Consider the following 14,831-nt stretch of genomic DNA (forward strand, 5'->3'; position numbering starts at 1 on the left):
AGGTGAGATGTATACAAAGCCATAAGGTTCATTCGAGAGACTCTAAGCAGAGAGTTTCCTTTTCCTATTAGAGTTTCAAATCTTTGCATCTCTCCAGTAGGAAGGACAACCTTCTTCCACTCATCCTGACGTCAACCCTTCCAACTGCGTTATGTAACTCACTGCATTGTTCTGATTCCACATTTAGGAACATGGTGTGTTGTGACAATGATTTCCTGTGTGATCTGTGTCGGCTTATTAGCAACGTCTATTTTCTTGGGCATCAAGTGTAAGTACAAAGGCATATCTTCAACATTACATGCTAACATAATTGGGTATAAATTATGTATAGGTGCATTGTTATGTAAAAAACCACATAGGTAAATGGGTGAATAAATGAATTAAGAACTCTTTGAGTGCATATAAATGCTATAAAGGCACCTTGATTTATATTAAGAAGAAGTTTACATAGTGAGATAGATGAATCTGATAAAATTAATCACCTAAAAGAATGCAATTAATTAATTAAAAACTGACTAAAAGCACTCGTATAGATGTAGAGCTGTACTTATGTGATGTTTCCCATGAAAGCAGAAGGTTAACAAATCATTTCTAGAGTCTAAACAATTTATAGTTTTTGAAAAATGATATGCAAACTAGATTCATATATGTACATGTGCTCTGTACATGTGCACACAAGGATTTCAACAAATATAACCTGAATGTTAGCCATCACTGCTTGAATAGTCATTTGCAAGGTTTGTCGACTTTTAATTTTCCCTTCATCCTTTTGTGTTCCTAGGTTTTCTTTAATGTCATATGCTACTTAAGTATTAATTTGAAAACTTTATACTTCAAAAATATTTCCAGAGAGATCAGTTTTCTTTGTGCTTATTCTGTTTATTTTCATTTTTCCAACTCTTCATTTAAGTACAGTGGGTTGCATCATATACTCAGTAATTTTGTTTGGGAGATCTAGGAGTATTTTGGTACATTTCCCCAGAAAACCACATTATTCATCATTATTCTCAACTTGTTCAAATTAATTACAATTCAAACACCAATTAAGGTCAAGCATTTGCTTCCTATGTAGAATGAAACTCTACAGAGCTATCTCCTTTCCCTTCTCCTGTCTTACTACATGCAGTCCAAGCCATCCAGGCTGTAATAAGCAAAGCAGAACTGACTTGAAGCTAGGCATTGTGGCACATGCCTTTAATCCCAGCACTCAGGGAAGCAGATGCAGATGGATCTCTGTGAGTTCCAGGCCATCCTTGTCTACAGAATGAGTCCAGGACAGCCAAAGCTACACAGAGAAAACTGTTTCAAAAAGCCAAAACAACAACAACAACAAAACAAAATAGAAATGACTTAAAACACAGCTCATCCAGTAAAGTTCATCACATATGAAAAGTATATCTTTATTTTCTAAAACTAAGATTATATTTCAATCCCTATATGTATTATGTTATTAATATAATATAGCAAAGAATATTAGTTTTCTTTGCCTAACTCGAGGTAGTGCCCAAACAAAGTAGCAAAAAGAAAGAAAGAAAGAAAGAAAGAAATTCTCCAAGTATATAAGGATTTCTTGCTCTAACACCTAGCAAGTTATTAGTAAAAGATAAGGCTGATAAGATGCACCTACTTCAACATAAGACTGGCTAACCACACAAGGCAGAAGGAGAAAATACTTGCAAACCACATACCTAACGATATACCATAAATTTGAACCTAAAGTGGATAAAAGACTAAAAACTCAACAGAAAACCAAGCCATTCAACTGTGAAAGAGAAAAAAAATGTGGCAACACATTTCTCCAAAGAACTTAAGGAAGTGTCAAGCAAGCCTGAAAGCAGGATTCAATATCTTTAGCCATTTGAAAAAATAAAAAATAAAACAAGCTAAAACCACAGCGAGGCACATTACATACACCAGAAAACTGAAAGCACAAGCCAGCGGCAGCACATATTTCATGGGTCTGTGCAACAGAATCATTAGTCATCCCTGGTAGGATGGTACAGTGATTAGAGCCCCTGGGAGAACAGGCCAGTGATTTCATTAAATCATGACCCTTTTACAACCCAACAATTGCACCCCTAAACACTCACCTCAGAAAGTGGAATCTTTCCTTCACTAAAATCTGAACACACTCGTATATTTGTAAGAACTAAACAAGAGCACAACCGAGAGCTCCTTTTGTGAATGAATAGTTAAACAAATGAGGTAACTAATATGAAAGAAACCTTTTCAACAGTGGCTATTAATTTATCCAACTAGCCAGATAAATCTTCAGGAGAGCATCCCGAGTTGGCATGGGGCAGGGAGGCCTTACAAATGTAAAATCTTGTTTCTATAATATCGTTGTAATGACAAAATCACTGAATTAGAGAATAGTGTTAAAGAGCAGGAAGAGGGGGTGCAGGGAATGGCCTACCTTCATGAAAGGGCAATGCACTGGATCCATATCTCCAGTGATGGAGAAATGGTGTACCATGGTGTTATGACACTGAACTTCAGTTTTCAGCATGGTTCCATGTGGTGGAAAGTGGGCTAAGCGTTGATGGGATCTATTACTTCTTATAGCTACATACAAATCTTCAACTGCTTCAGAATAAAATTCCAGTTAAATATTAAGACAGGAAGCCTCTGTGCTGGATATATCCATTTTCTCCATTGTAGAGATGGCTTATTATATGAATGTATGCATGGAGTGTATCTGTTTGTGCCCTTCAAATCATTGAGATGTGTGGCAGCTATTCTTTTGCCTGTGTGTTTTAACAACCTGCAAGAGAAGCCACCTCCCCTCCCCACACCCAAGATTTTAATATATCCACTTAACTGAAAAATAGACGAAGGGTTGGGACTTTAGCTCAGGGGTAGAGCTTGCTAGGGGAGCACAAGGTTCTGGGTTTTGAACATAGCATTGAAAACCATCAACAACAATAACAAAAAATATCCAATGAACCAGAAGATAAAGTGGGATACACATTTTTTAAAAAGTGGAAAAAATGATTGCAAAATATAGAAACACAAGTAAAAGACAGATACACAAAAAAGACTAGGCTATGTGCTGTGATGTTTAATTTTGTCCACTTGGTTAGACTGAGAGCACTAAAATGTTTCCAAAGAGGATTTACTAAGTGGGAGCTTTCTATGTGGGAAGCTATGTCACCTTGTCTGAAAGCATGGGTAGGAAAGGAGAGAGCCCCCCAGTGTCAGCGTTCCCTGCCCTTTCTGGCTGCTTTGATGAAATCAATTCTGTTGCTGTATACCCTCCCTTTTGTCAATTCATTAGTCATTGACTATGAGTTAAATTTACTGTGCCACTTTTAAGTGGCAACTAAGAGAGTGTGGGTGGGAATTACTCATTAAATGTCAGAGGAAAACTGTAAAGACATCTGGAAAAATGTTAACATCATCCTTTGTAGTTACAATGACGTTAATCCCAAATATGTCAAAATGTAAATGTACCAATATAGTGATGAGATTATAGTTTCACATGCAAAACCAACATTACTAGGACTCTTAGCATAATGATACCTATTTATAATATTTAAGTTAGTAGTGCTGGCTAGATATACACTAATATCTTTGCCAATAATCCCATTGTTTTTTTCCAATTTAACTCCTGCAGCACAACATATATCCTTTTTAGTCTTTTATCTAGAATGTATAACCTAAAATATAAAATGGTGGCAAATAGGGAACGAAATGTACACAGTAGCTTACAGCTCACCAAAATCAAGCTTTGAAGCATGTGATATGCCAACAAATATCTCTAGGCACACAGCTGATTGGTAACAGAGACTCATAGGACCTAAACAGCAGTCCTTGGCATGGTAGTTTCTTGAAACTTAAGGAGTTTGATTTATTACACAATAAGAGTGCAACTTAACAATACTGAAGTAGGGATTTTCCAGCAAAGTATCTCATCAGAAGAATCTGAATGGAGCCAGGAGTAGTGCTGACCCAGACCTGTATTCCCAACAAATGAGAGGAGGAAGATGGGAGATCAGGACTGCAAGTCCATTTTTGGCTACATGATAAGTTTGAGGCCAGCCTGGGATACATGAGATGCTGTCTCAAGATAAATAGAGGGGGAAAGAGAGCAGGTGTGCATCTGGACAGACAAGGCAGTTACCTTTGCCTGACTCAGTTTCCACTATGAGTTTTCTGTTGTTTCAAGAACTGCTGATGTTTGCACAGGATGCTGCGGTATTAAGGCGCCCCAGAGTCTTGCTTGGGGATTGTTATGTTTTGCTGATCATAAAGACAAAATTTTGCTGAGACTAGGCAACCTGCCTTAGCAGAAGGCATCTCTCAGGGTCTCATTAAAACCAAGGGCAAATCATCCAGCATGCTGCCATCAATAAACAATGCTGACAAGTGAGTCACATTCTGGTCTCCAAATTCTCAGACCCATAGTCACAAGCTACACCATTAACTAGCATGCATCATGTTTTGTCTGAAGATCAGTGTCTTGTGTGAACTTCAGTTGCACTACTCAACCTGACTCCAGGTTTGCTAGCTAATTCTCACAACACTAGGAAACAAAAGAAACTACTTGAAAGCCACTGGAGGGTGTGCTGTTTACAAACGCTCTAATCACATTTCACAGACAAGAAAATACAGCCAACCTATTCACATCTGTGAGGAAAATTTTAGTCACAAACAGAAAGAGCTGTAATTGTAGATAACCTTGAAACACTCTACAAAGGCATATATGGGGGGTTACTTAGAAATACCGAATGGAATTTAAATGTCCACGATTCGAATCCAAGTCATGCCACCAGATGATTGATTAAAAGGAAATAAGCTAACAGAGAAGAAGCTATATTATATAAGTGCAGGTTGACTGGAGCAGCATGGGAGGGGGAGGGAAAAGGAGGATAGGAGGGAAGGGAAATATTGATAGCAGGGAGGGGAAAAGCAGGAAGAGATGGCAGAGCCAAAATGTCTACATTATATAGTGAAGGGTCTCTAGGAGAGGGTGAGCCCTGGCCCTAGGTAGAGGGAAGGGCACATCAGCTATACTCTGAAGCAGGATCTAACATCTATGTGTGTGTGTGTGTGTGTGTGTGTGTGTGTGTGTGTGTGTGTGTGTGTGCTCTTACAAGCTCATGTAGATGTGGCTACCGTGTATGTGTGTAGGACATAGAATAGCTTGGGTATCACTACTTAGGAGCCCCGACCTTGTTTGCTGCCACATGTCTCTTCCTGGCCTGCAGCTTGCCAAGAAGAGTGTACTAGCCAGTTAGGGCATTCCAGAGATCCAACATTTCCATCTCTCTAGTATTGGGAATACAAATCTGCACCACCATGCCCAGCTCATGGGTTCTGGGAATAAAGGTCCTCAAACTAGAACAGAAAGCACCAAGACTAAAATTCTTTAAAGAGCATTTTCTCCCTTGTCATACAAGAGAATGAGCCATTTGACAATTAAGCCTTAGTGCTCGTGTCCAACATCAATGAGGCCCTGGGTTTTAATGATTAAAAAGGAAGGCGCCAGGCAACAGATATTATATAGAGAGGTTCATTATATGAGTGTGGGAGAGCAGGGAAGTGAGAGGGGTACCCCAGAGATACATAGGGAGATAGAGACAGCAAGAATGGAAGAGGAGAACAAGAAAAGAACAAGAGAGGAGATGGTTAAGAGAATGGAGGAAGGGGAGCAAGAGCAAGAGGTAGGTGGGTTTCTCCTTTTATGTACTCCTGGGCAGGGACATGCCCACTGGCAAGTATGAAATGACATCACAGGTTGCTAGGCAGACTGGGGAAGAATCCTAATACTGGGTTCAACTCCAGCCCTGAAAAATAAACAAATCAATCATCCAATTAATTTTCAAGATGGCACCAAAGTACTGCTGAAGGAAATCATGATGCATCCACACAGTGGATTTCTACTCCATTATAATGAGTCAGTGGGTGAGAGATTTTTGTCTACTTCCAGAAATGAATACTAAAATATACTTAAGTAATAAAAATTAAAATGTTCAACATTATATAAACAGGCCCCCATGCTTTGCAAACAAGGTTGAACAGAAATTTTATGTCTATTAATTTGATAAGGAACTTGATCAATTTATTTGCTCTTGCGAGTGAGACTGGGTGAGCAAAGGAAGGTTTTTTTTTTTTTTTTTTTTGAGGGTGTGTTGTTTATTTGTTTTGTTTTTTCTGTGTGTTTTGGTGGTATTTGATTCTTAAATAATGTAACTCTTATACAAAGAACCAAAGCCAGGCAAATTACACCCTCATTGATAATTTTCTTTGATCCATCTTGGGGGATTACTTTATTGTAAAATGTCAGTAGTTGATAAAGTGTGTGCATTGTCACAGTCTTCCAGGTGTCCTCTCTTGTAATGAATCATCAGGAAAAACTCATGCAGCAGGACAGAGCCTTGCTGAACCTCACACAATTGCAGAGAAAGCAAACTCTGCAGTTGGAAAACTGCCAAGCCTTGTTACAAAGATCTCTCCATTCAGGTAACTTACAGAGGATCAGTGTGATTTTGCATTGCTTGTCATATAGCCTCGGCTGGCCAGAACTCATGGTGGCTGTTTCCCCATGTGTGAAAATGACTTTCTTGCCTCAGCCTCCTCAGTGCTGGGATGACAGGCAGAGAGACATCAGGCCCAGCTAAGAATAGTTGAACTCAGTAGAGACCCAAACAGTTGCAGCAACTGATCAAAAGAAATAATTCTGTGTATTCTATTCTCTATGGATTATTAAGGTTTAGAGTGAGTGCTGAGACATATCTGAAAGATAGAAAATAAGGAAGACATGAAAAGATAGAAGAATTCCTTACCCAGGGTCTGGTTATAGCCTCTCAACCTGAGGGAAGAGAGATTCCAGGGCCATTAACTACCTCTTTTCTCTCCTGAGCTGTGAACCTGCAATTTTATAGGAACCTAACCAGAAATCTTACTTACAGGGAAAGGACATGGAACAAACTCCTTGTGCAACCCTGGTGTCTCCTGGTTTCACTTTATCAGATTGTAATTCCAGCCCAGGCCTCTGCAGAGCCTCTCCTGATAGTCTCCTTTATCAAGATGAAATGGTTCTCAGAAATGTTTTAGGTTGTAATTCTGGAGAGCCAGCAGAGAGCCAGACAGGGCCAATGTGAGGAGAGTTGATCCTGGATCTCTTTCAGGACCGTGGACGCAGAGTTGGATGTGTCTTAGTTTCAACAACTCAGCCTTAGGGAAGCCCACAGCCATGCCTTCAAGTGGCTCTTGCTTTTTCTCCAGTGTCTCTCTGACATCTAGCCCTCATGCTTATGAAAGTCTATAATAAAATATCTTTCATAATCTCTTGCTTTGTTTCAAATTGTCTTGAAACCCTTTTCCATGTGAAATTTAAAAGAGAAAAATCCAGTTTGTCCAGGGTTCAGGTCTCTGAAAGATTAGCTGAGCACTTCATGTACTGCAGGCTAGCGCTGTCTCTGGCCTTCGCAGTTGACAAGTAGGACACAATTTTAGTTGCTCTGCAGTTCAGCCTCTTCTATATTTTCCAGTGAGATGCTGAAAAGACTGATCACATTCCTAAAACATTCAGTTAACCCAACCTTATAGCCAGATCAAGTGAAATGTGTGTTTCTTAGGCTTTTAAGAATCAACAATATATTCTACCCAATCACTCAAATCTAGGCCTATTTTCAATTCTAGCTCCAAACTGTGCAGTTCACTTAATTTGACTCTTTAGACTCTTACTGTAGGTAACTAAGCACAAAACTTGATCTTGGAAATTAGACTACTCACCATAAAATTATAACATGCAAGACTCACTTCTAAAAAGTTTATAGAGTTAATTGAGTTTTGCTTTTTATGAGCTTTTTAAACTTAAATTTGTATTACTACCTGTTTTACAGCTTGTTAACATTCTGTGGTGGCTTATTACTTATTTAGAAAGTTAAATTTCCTCTAGAATGTACCATTTGAATTTTGAGTTCTGTGAAAAGAAAAGTCTACAATTTTTTTCCTTAACAAATAAGGTCCATTTTTTTAGCAATATGTATGTGTGAGAGGGTCTCTGTGTAGAGGTATGGACATGTGAGTGCAATGCCAGAGGAAGCCAGAGACATCAGATCTTCCTATAGCTGGATTTATAGGTAGTTGTGAGCCACCCAATTTAGGTGTTGGGACCCTAACTTGGATGCTTTGTAAGAGGAGGCGTGTGCTTTGTAAGAGGAGGTGTGTGCTTTTAACTTCTGAGTCATCACTACAGTCCTCATTGTTCATTGTAATTGAACATTTAAGTAAAAAAAAAAAAATGCTTGCAGAGTCACTAAGTATAACCAGTGCTCTTTTTAAATTAATTAATTTATAATAATAATAATTAATTATTCACTTTCTGTCTCAATCATCAAACCTTCCCTCCTCTCCTCCCAGTCCCACCCTCCTTCCCTCTTCCCTGTATCCCCCCTCCCCTACCCCTCAGAAAAAGGGAGCCACACCCCTCATCTATCCATCTCAGCACATCAAGTGCATCAGGACTGAGTAATCCTCTACCAAGGCCTGGCAAGGGAGCCCCATCAAGGGGGAAGCAATCAAAAAACACGCACAAAAGTCCTTGTCAGAGACAGCCCTTGCTCCCCTTACTAGAGGACCCACATAAAGACCAAGCTGCCCACCAAATGCATATATGTAAGGGGCCTAGGTCCAGTCCAGATATGGTCCTTGGTTGTTGTTTCAGTCTCTGCAACCCCCCTGGTTCTAGTTTAGTTGGCTCTGTTTGACTTCTTGTAGAGCTCTTGTCCCCTCCAGGTCCTTTTATCCTTTCTCCCACTCTTCCACAAGGCTCTCTGTGCTCTGCCCAGTGTTTGACTGTGAGTCTCAGCATCTGTTTCAATACATTGCTGGATGAGGCCTCTCAGAGGACAGCTATGCTAGTCTCCCATTTGCAAGCAGAGCAAAGTGTAGTTAATAGTGTCAGGTGTTGGCTCTCTTGCATGGTGTGGCCAGGCATTGGTTGGACATTCCCTCAATCTCTGCTCTTTCTTTATCCCTGCACATCTTGTAGGCAGGGTAAAATTTGGGCTGAATAAGTTTTTGTGAGTAGGTTGGTGTTCCCCTCCCTCTACTAGGAGTCCTGCCTGGTTAGGTGGTGTCCTCTTTAGTCTCCATTTCCTCCACTAGTAGAGATCTCAGCTAGAGTCACCCCTATATCCTCCCAGGAGCCTATGCTGTCATAGGTCTCCAGCCTGTCTCAGAGATGCCCCAGGCCACAATTTCTCTTCTTTCTGTAAGCCCTCTATCCTACCCCACTACCTTGCTCTCTCGTTATTAGATCCCTTCATTCATTTTCCTCAGCACTCTCTCTCTCCCCTATCTTGTTCCCTCTCTTAGAGCACTTCCTCTGGCTATTCTATTTCCTCTTTTTGGTGTGATTCATGCACCCTTCCTTGGGCCTTCTTTGTTATTGACCTTCTTTGAGTCTGTGAATTATAGTATGGTTATTCTACACTAGTGTTCATATATATGACAAGTTACGGTAAGCATGAGTTAGGCCCACCTCTGAGCTACAAACCCTGAACAAGTAATAACCTGCTTTGGAGATCTGCTAATCTATTGTGTTTTTCCAACCTTCCAAAAACCATTTCAACATTAACCCTGCCATGACTTTCACAGGCTCAGCATGCTTGCACTGGTTCCAAACACTGGCTACTGAAAAGCCTTAAAGGACACAGTATTCAATCTTGAAAACTGCTCATGAAGTGTTTCTCACCCGACATGGAATGCTACTCTTTAGTAGCCAGTGTTCTATGAGTTTCTCTGTCTTCTTCCTTAAAGCTAGGGTAGAACCTCCCAGTCAAATTTGTGCTGTTTTGAGTATATTCTTTCCTAAGACATGTTCCTTAAAAAACACATTAATAATAAAATCTGATTCTTAGCTATCATGAAGTCCTAAAATGTTCTTTCTTTATATGCCTAGTTCACACCGACCTGTTTCAAGCCACTCTTTTTGTGCATTGATTGATCTTTCCTTTAAACATGAAATATTTCCTTGCTTAAGTCTCAGAATTAAAGCATCAATTCAAGGCTTACTTCTCAGCCCCATCGATGGCTCAGTGGAAAAACTAGATCAAATTTTGATATAGGAGGAAAGATTTGGGTAAAGCCATCTCCATACTGATTTTAACTGAAATAGTTATTTGCTCTTGTAATTAAAAGCTTTCAAGTAAATTACAGTTTGTTAAATATTGAATGGTTATCATAATACTTATTTAGAATATTAAAGTTCATCTAGAAAATACCCTTTGAATTTTGAGAAAGGGAATTATGTGAAATTATGTGTAAAGAAAAATCTACCATTTTTCTTTAAAAAAAAAAAAAGATTTATTTTTTACATATGACTTTCACAGTGCCCAATTAAAAAGCTAATAAGTTCCAGCTATTGTAGTTTATTAGAGAGCTATTTTAGATGGACATTACAAAATCGTGTTGTGTCTAGCCTCAGAGAAGCTGAACAGGTAGGTGCTACTTCATGGATATCACTGGATTATTTTGACAGAGGTGGAATGCCAATTTGCACATTGATAACAATTAAGGAAATGTCTCTATTTTGAAGGTAGTAACTGCAGTTCTTGTCCACACAACTGGATTCAGAATGGAAAAAATTGTTACCATGCCTTTGAACGTTGGGAAATATGGAGCAGCAGTAAGGAGAATTGTTTAAAAGAGGGTGCTAATCTTCTTCAAATAGACAGCAAAGAAGAAATGGTAAAGACTGTCCTATGGTTTCATGTCATTCTGAAAATACCATGTTACTCATTAAAATGAAGTACAGATTCTCATAAGATAAGATTCCTAAATTTTTCATAGCAGTTGTATATTTTTAATATAAAAAATTAAAGAAACAATGTAGAGATTCATATAATTTATTGTCCCTTCAATTGGAGAAATGAAAATAAGGTTGGTTTTCCAGAAGGTGGGGAACACAGACTGTTTATCTCTTAATTAACCCAGAAGGAAAGAGAAAGAGGATTAGTGAGCTGTTACATGCTCCCCACATACATGGACATCCTAACTGTAGATGCTCTTAAATGTATTTATTATGTTCAATGCTACACGAAACAAAATAATCTATAATTCATAGGGAGAAATAGTAGCATGAAAACTGAAGTCCTACTCTGCATGTACACATGGATGTAAATACAGGACATGGTAGGCTGAGATGGGACAATACTGAGTTTGAGGAGCATGTATCAAGACTCTGTCTCAAAAACAAACAAAAGTTACAAAAAATAAAACCTGAGCTGATGTCATGAAATGAATTGGCTTAATAGGAGTAAGTGTTTTCTCAATGAAATGTTAAGTTTACTAACCTGGTTTACTAAGATCTTGATAAATAAATAGTACAATGTTTCTTGAAGGCATTCTTCCCTTAAACAGAATATCTAAAGTGGAATTCATAGTTAGACCTTTCTTAACCTAAAAAAATGGTCACTAACTGAAGTCTAGTTCATGAGAACAATGGGAAATGTTAAGAATATGCAATAAAGCAAGAAGCTTTAAATATCAAAAATACTAAAGGGAGGAGAAGAATTCATATGGTGAATGAAGTAGGTGACCATTTTACTTTTCATTATGAAGGGTCAATATAAGACTTACTTTGTTTAACATGCACTATCTGACAGACTCTGAATCTCTTAAAACCTTAATATCAGGTATCTATATTTTGCATAGTATTTAACACACCATACTAACTATACTGAAAAAGAATCTCCCCCCATCTGTGTGTGTGTGTGTATATGTGTGTGTGTACATGTGTGTATATGTCCCCACTTCACTTTAACACCTCCTCTTTTTCTTCAACACTCAAATTCTCACTAATCTTTGACTAGGCAAAATATCAGACTTTATACTACATAGTAGTTTGGGTTGTTATTTACTTTTCTTCATTCACAGTTTGTGTCTTGTTTTTAATAGGATTTTATTATCAACAGCATGTGGAAGCTCAAAGGAGGAGATGAATACTGGGTGGGAGTATTTCAGGAGAGACTCAGTGGTTCCTGGTTCTGGCAAGATGGCTCCTCTCCTCTCTCTGACTTGTAAGTTTATAAAGGAGACATTACAAGCAAAACTAGGAATAGGAAGAAATTTTTAAAGCTTACCTTGTACCTTGTATTTCCTCCAGAAGACTTTTACAGGCTCCTGATTGAACTTATAACCAACATACTTAAGACTTGGTTTTCTTGCTTCCTTTTAGAGTCTCTACTGCTGTGATGAAACATAATGACCAAAAAGCAAGTTGGAGAGGAAAGGGTTTATTTTGTTTAGTGGCAAAGTTGCTGTTCATCACCACAGGAAGTCAGGACAGGAACACAAACCAGACAGGAAGCTGGAGGCAGGAACTGATACAGAGGCTATCAGTGGATGCTGTTTACTGGTTTGTTCCTCATGGGCTTGCTCAGCCTGCTTTCTTATAGAACCCAGGATCACCACAGTGGTCTGAGCCCTCTCCTATCAATCACTAACTGAGAATATACTTTACAGGCTTGCTCACAACCTTATGTTATGGAGGGATTTTCTTAATTGAGATTCCCTCATCTCAGATGACTTTAGCTTGTGTCAAGTTGACATGTAACTATCCTATATACAGCTTCTAAATCTTATTTCTTGTCAGCCCTCCTACGATTATTCTCTAGAAAATTCTTATCTTATTCCAAGTTTCTAAACAGGCAGTAAAATACAAGTGTCAAGAACATTCTTCGTATAACTTAATGCTGAGAGAGCCTTCTGGTCAAGGGACTATAATAACTATTGAGCAATTTCTATATTGAGCTTTTCAGATGGGAATGGAGATTGTTGGCCTCAATCAGGTGCTTAGTGTTTTGAGGATGGAGTCAAAGAAACCCATTATCGCCTGCCTTTAAGTAAACATGATTTGGTTTTTTTAAATAAAATGTTTGTTCAAATTATAATGACATATTTTAGTAAAATGTAATAGCTGTTATTTGAAGGAGGATAAAACCACCACAGGAGGGTGCCACATTAAGGCAAATTAAAATAAATCCAACAGTATCTCTGAGGGTTTGGTACCTAAGTACCACTGTTATCTTCCAATCTAATATCTAACCTGGTAAGCTAACTTACTTTTTCAGGTTGCCAACAGTGAGACAGCTATCAGCCATCCAGGTCTGTGGATACCTCAAAGACCATAGCCTCATCTCAGATGAGTGCAGCAGCTTGAAATATTTTATCTGTGAGAAGAATGTATTTGGGTCCTGCAACTGAAAAATACAACTCAAAGCCACCTCTGTGACACAAGTGTTTGAAAGAGGTCAAAGAGCAAATAAAGGTGAAGATTGGTATGTGGCCTATGAAGGCTAATTTGCTTCAGATTTACACTTGGCAATATTCTTCAATGCTTTTCATATTTCCATTGACTCTGCCCACGGTACCAAGGAGAAAATTGATTTAGAGCTACATAAGACCTGATTCATTGAGAACAAAGAAGAGAAAATGATTTCCTGTCTGTTTAAAAGTCCAAAGTGACTATGCATACTACACAGAAATCTAGTTGTCCTTATGGGAGTTCTTGCAGTAATCCCTGATTTGTTTTTTAATAAAGAAATCTACCTACTATACTCACAACTGACAGAATTTTCTTCCGATCAGCTCCTAATAATTATATATCATAAAATCACACACTGAGAGGAGAGAGATGGATTTCCAAACTGTAGTGTTACCATTAGTCCTATGCCAGGGGGCCTTTGGCCCTAGATGAAAATGAGCAACATGGTGACCTCCAGTGTTTGTAATCTTCCTCTGAAAGCCAAGGCCTAGAGTCAGACCCCTCAGATATAGAAGTTTGCAGTTGCTAACCCTTGGAGCTAAGGGTCTATTGCTGTAGGATTTGGGTGCTCAGGTTGAAGGCTTCTACCTCTGGGTTTTTATCACCTTCAGCCCCAGCTCAAGACAGCTTTTACAATCTTTGGCAGCAGCATTACATAGCAGTCAATAGCAGCAGGCACTTCCCACTAGTGTTACAGTTCTTGCGCAGCTGTAGGATGATGGGGCACTCAACCCCACAGTGACTATTACAGTCCCTGGGTCTAGAATGTAGAACTATCCCACCAGGCCCTGTTGAGTGTTTGTGTTAAAGCTCTCAGCATAGGTTGTCTGTGATCCTTGATGCTAAAGACCAGGAGCTCCATGGCGTTCTTCCAGTTGCCCGAGCCCACTTTTTCTCCTCTCTGATTTGCCACATCCTTCTTCTGTCTTTACCCAGCTTTGCCTTTCTGCCTTCTCTTATTGACTCCACCATTCCTCAATGTCTCTTTCCTTCTGCTGCCCATCCCTACTGCCAGGGTGACTGCTGTCTCCACCAGAGCAGGAGTTGCTTCTGGTGCTGCTTGTTCTTGCTACCACCCTGAGCTTCTGCATCCTCTCTTTGCATTACCAGCTCAGCCCACTTCTCTAATGATGAGCAAAGGAGGTGAGAACGGACTACCCAGGAATTCTTTTATTGGTCCTATTGTTGCAATCTCAGGAGTGTCAGGGAAGGGGGTGTCTCTTGGCCTACTCTAACACTAAACCAAAGAACCCACTTAATAGAGAGTGAAATGAGTGAGATGAGGGTGCCTGCACCAGTCACAGCTGCCCTTGAGGAACTGTGCTTGCACCAATCACAGCACAGACTTGTGTTTAGGCAGCCACAGATCTTCCCTAGATCCACAGGTTAAAAATGCTCCCTCAACGGTGGAGAATGTCCTCTCCACCGTTGAGTGGGGAGGGAGGTCTGACTTTCATACAAACTCTGGGGCCCCATTTCTGACCATGTCCCCTTGATGGGGAGGCCTGGTGGCACTCAGAAGAAGGATAACAGGTCACCAAGAAGAAACTCA

At 39.4% G+C, this 14,831-nt stretch overlaps 1 protein-coding gene across 1 annotated transcript; it reads left to right on the plus strand.

The window, feature by feature from the left end:
* Window positions 1-207: 207 nt before the first annotated feature.
* On the plus strand, window positions 208-13,588 carry Clec9a (C-type lectin domain containing 9A). The gene is made up of 5 exons (XM_051155452.1): window positions 208-268; window positions 6,319-6,465; window positions 10,550-10,701; window positions 11,911-12,032; window positions 13,086-13,588. Exons 1-5 carry the CDS (start codon window positions 208-210, stop codon window positions 13,216-13,218), a joined length of 615 nt encoding a protein of 204 aa, XP_051011409.1. The 3' UTR covers window positions 13,219-13,588.
* The last annotated feature ends 1,243 nt before the right edge of the window (window positions 13,589-14,831 follow it).

Source organism: Acomys russatus, chromosome 13 (genome assembly GCF_903995435.1).
Source record: "Acomys russatus chromosome 13, mAcoRus1.1, whole genome shotgun sequence".
In the NCBI taxonomy this organism is placed as follows: Eukaryota; Metazoa; Chordata; class Mammalia; order Rodentia; family Muridae; genus Acomys; species Acomys russatus.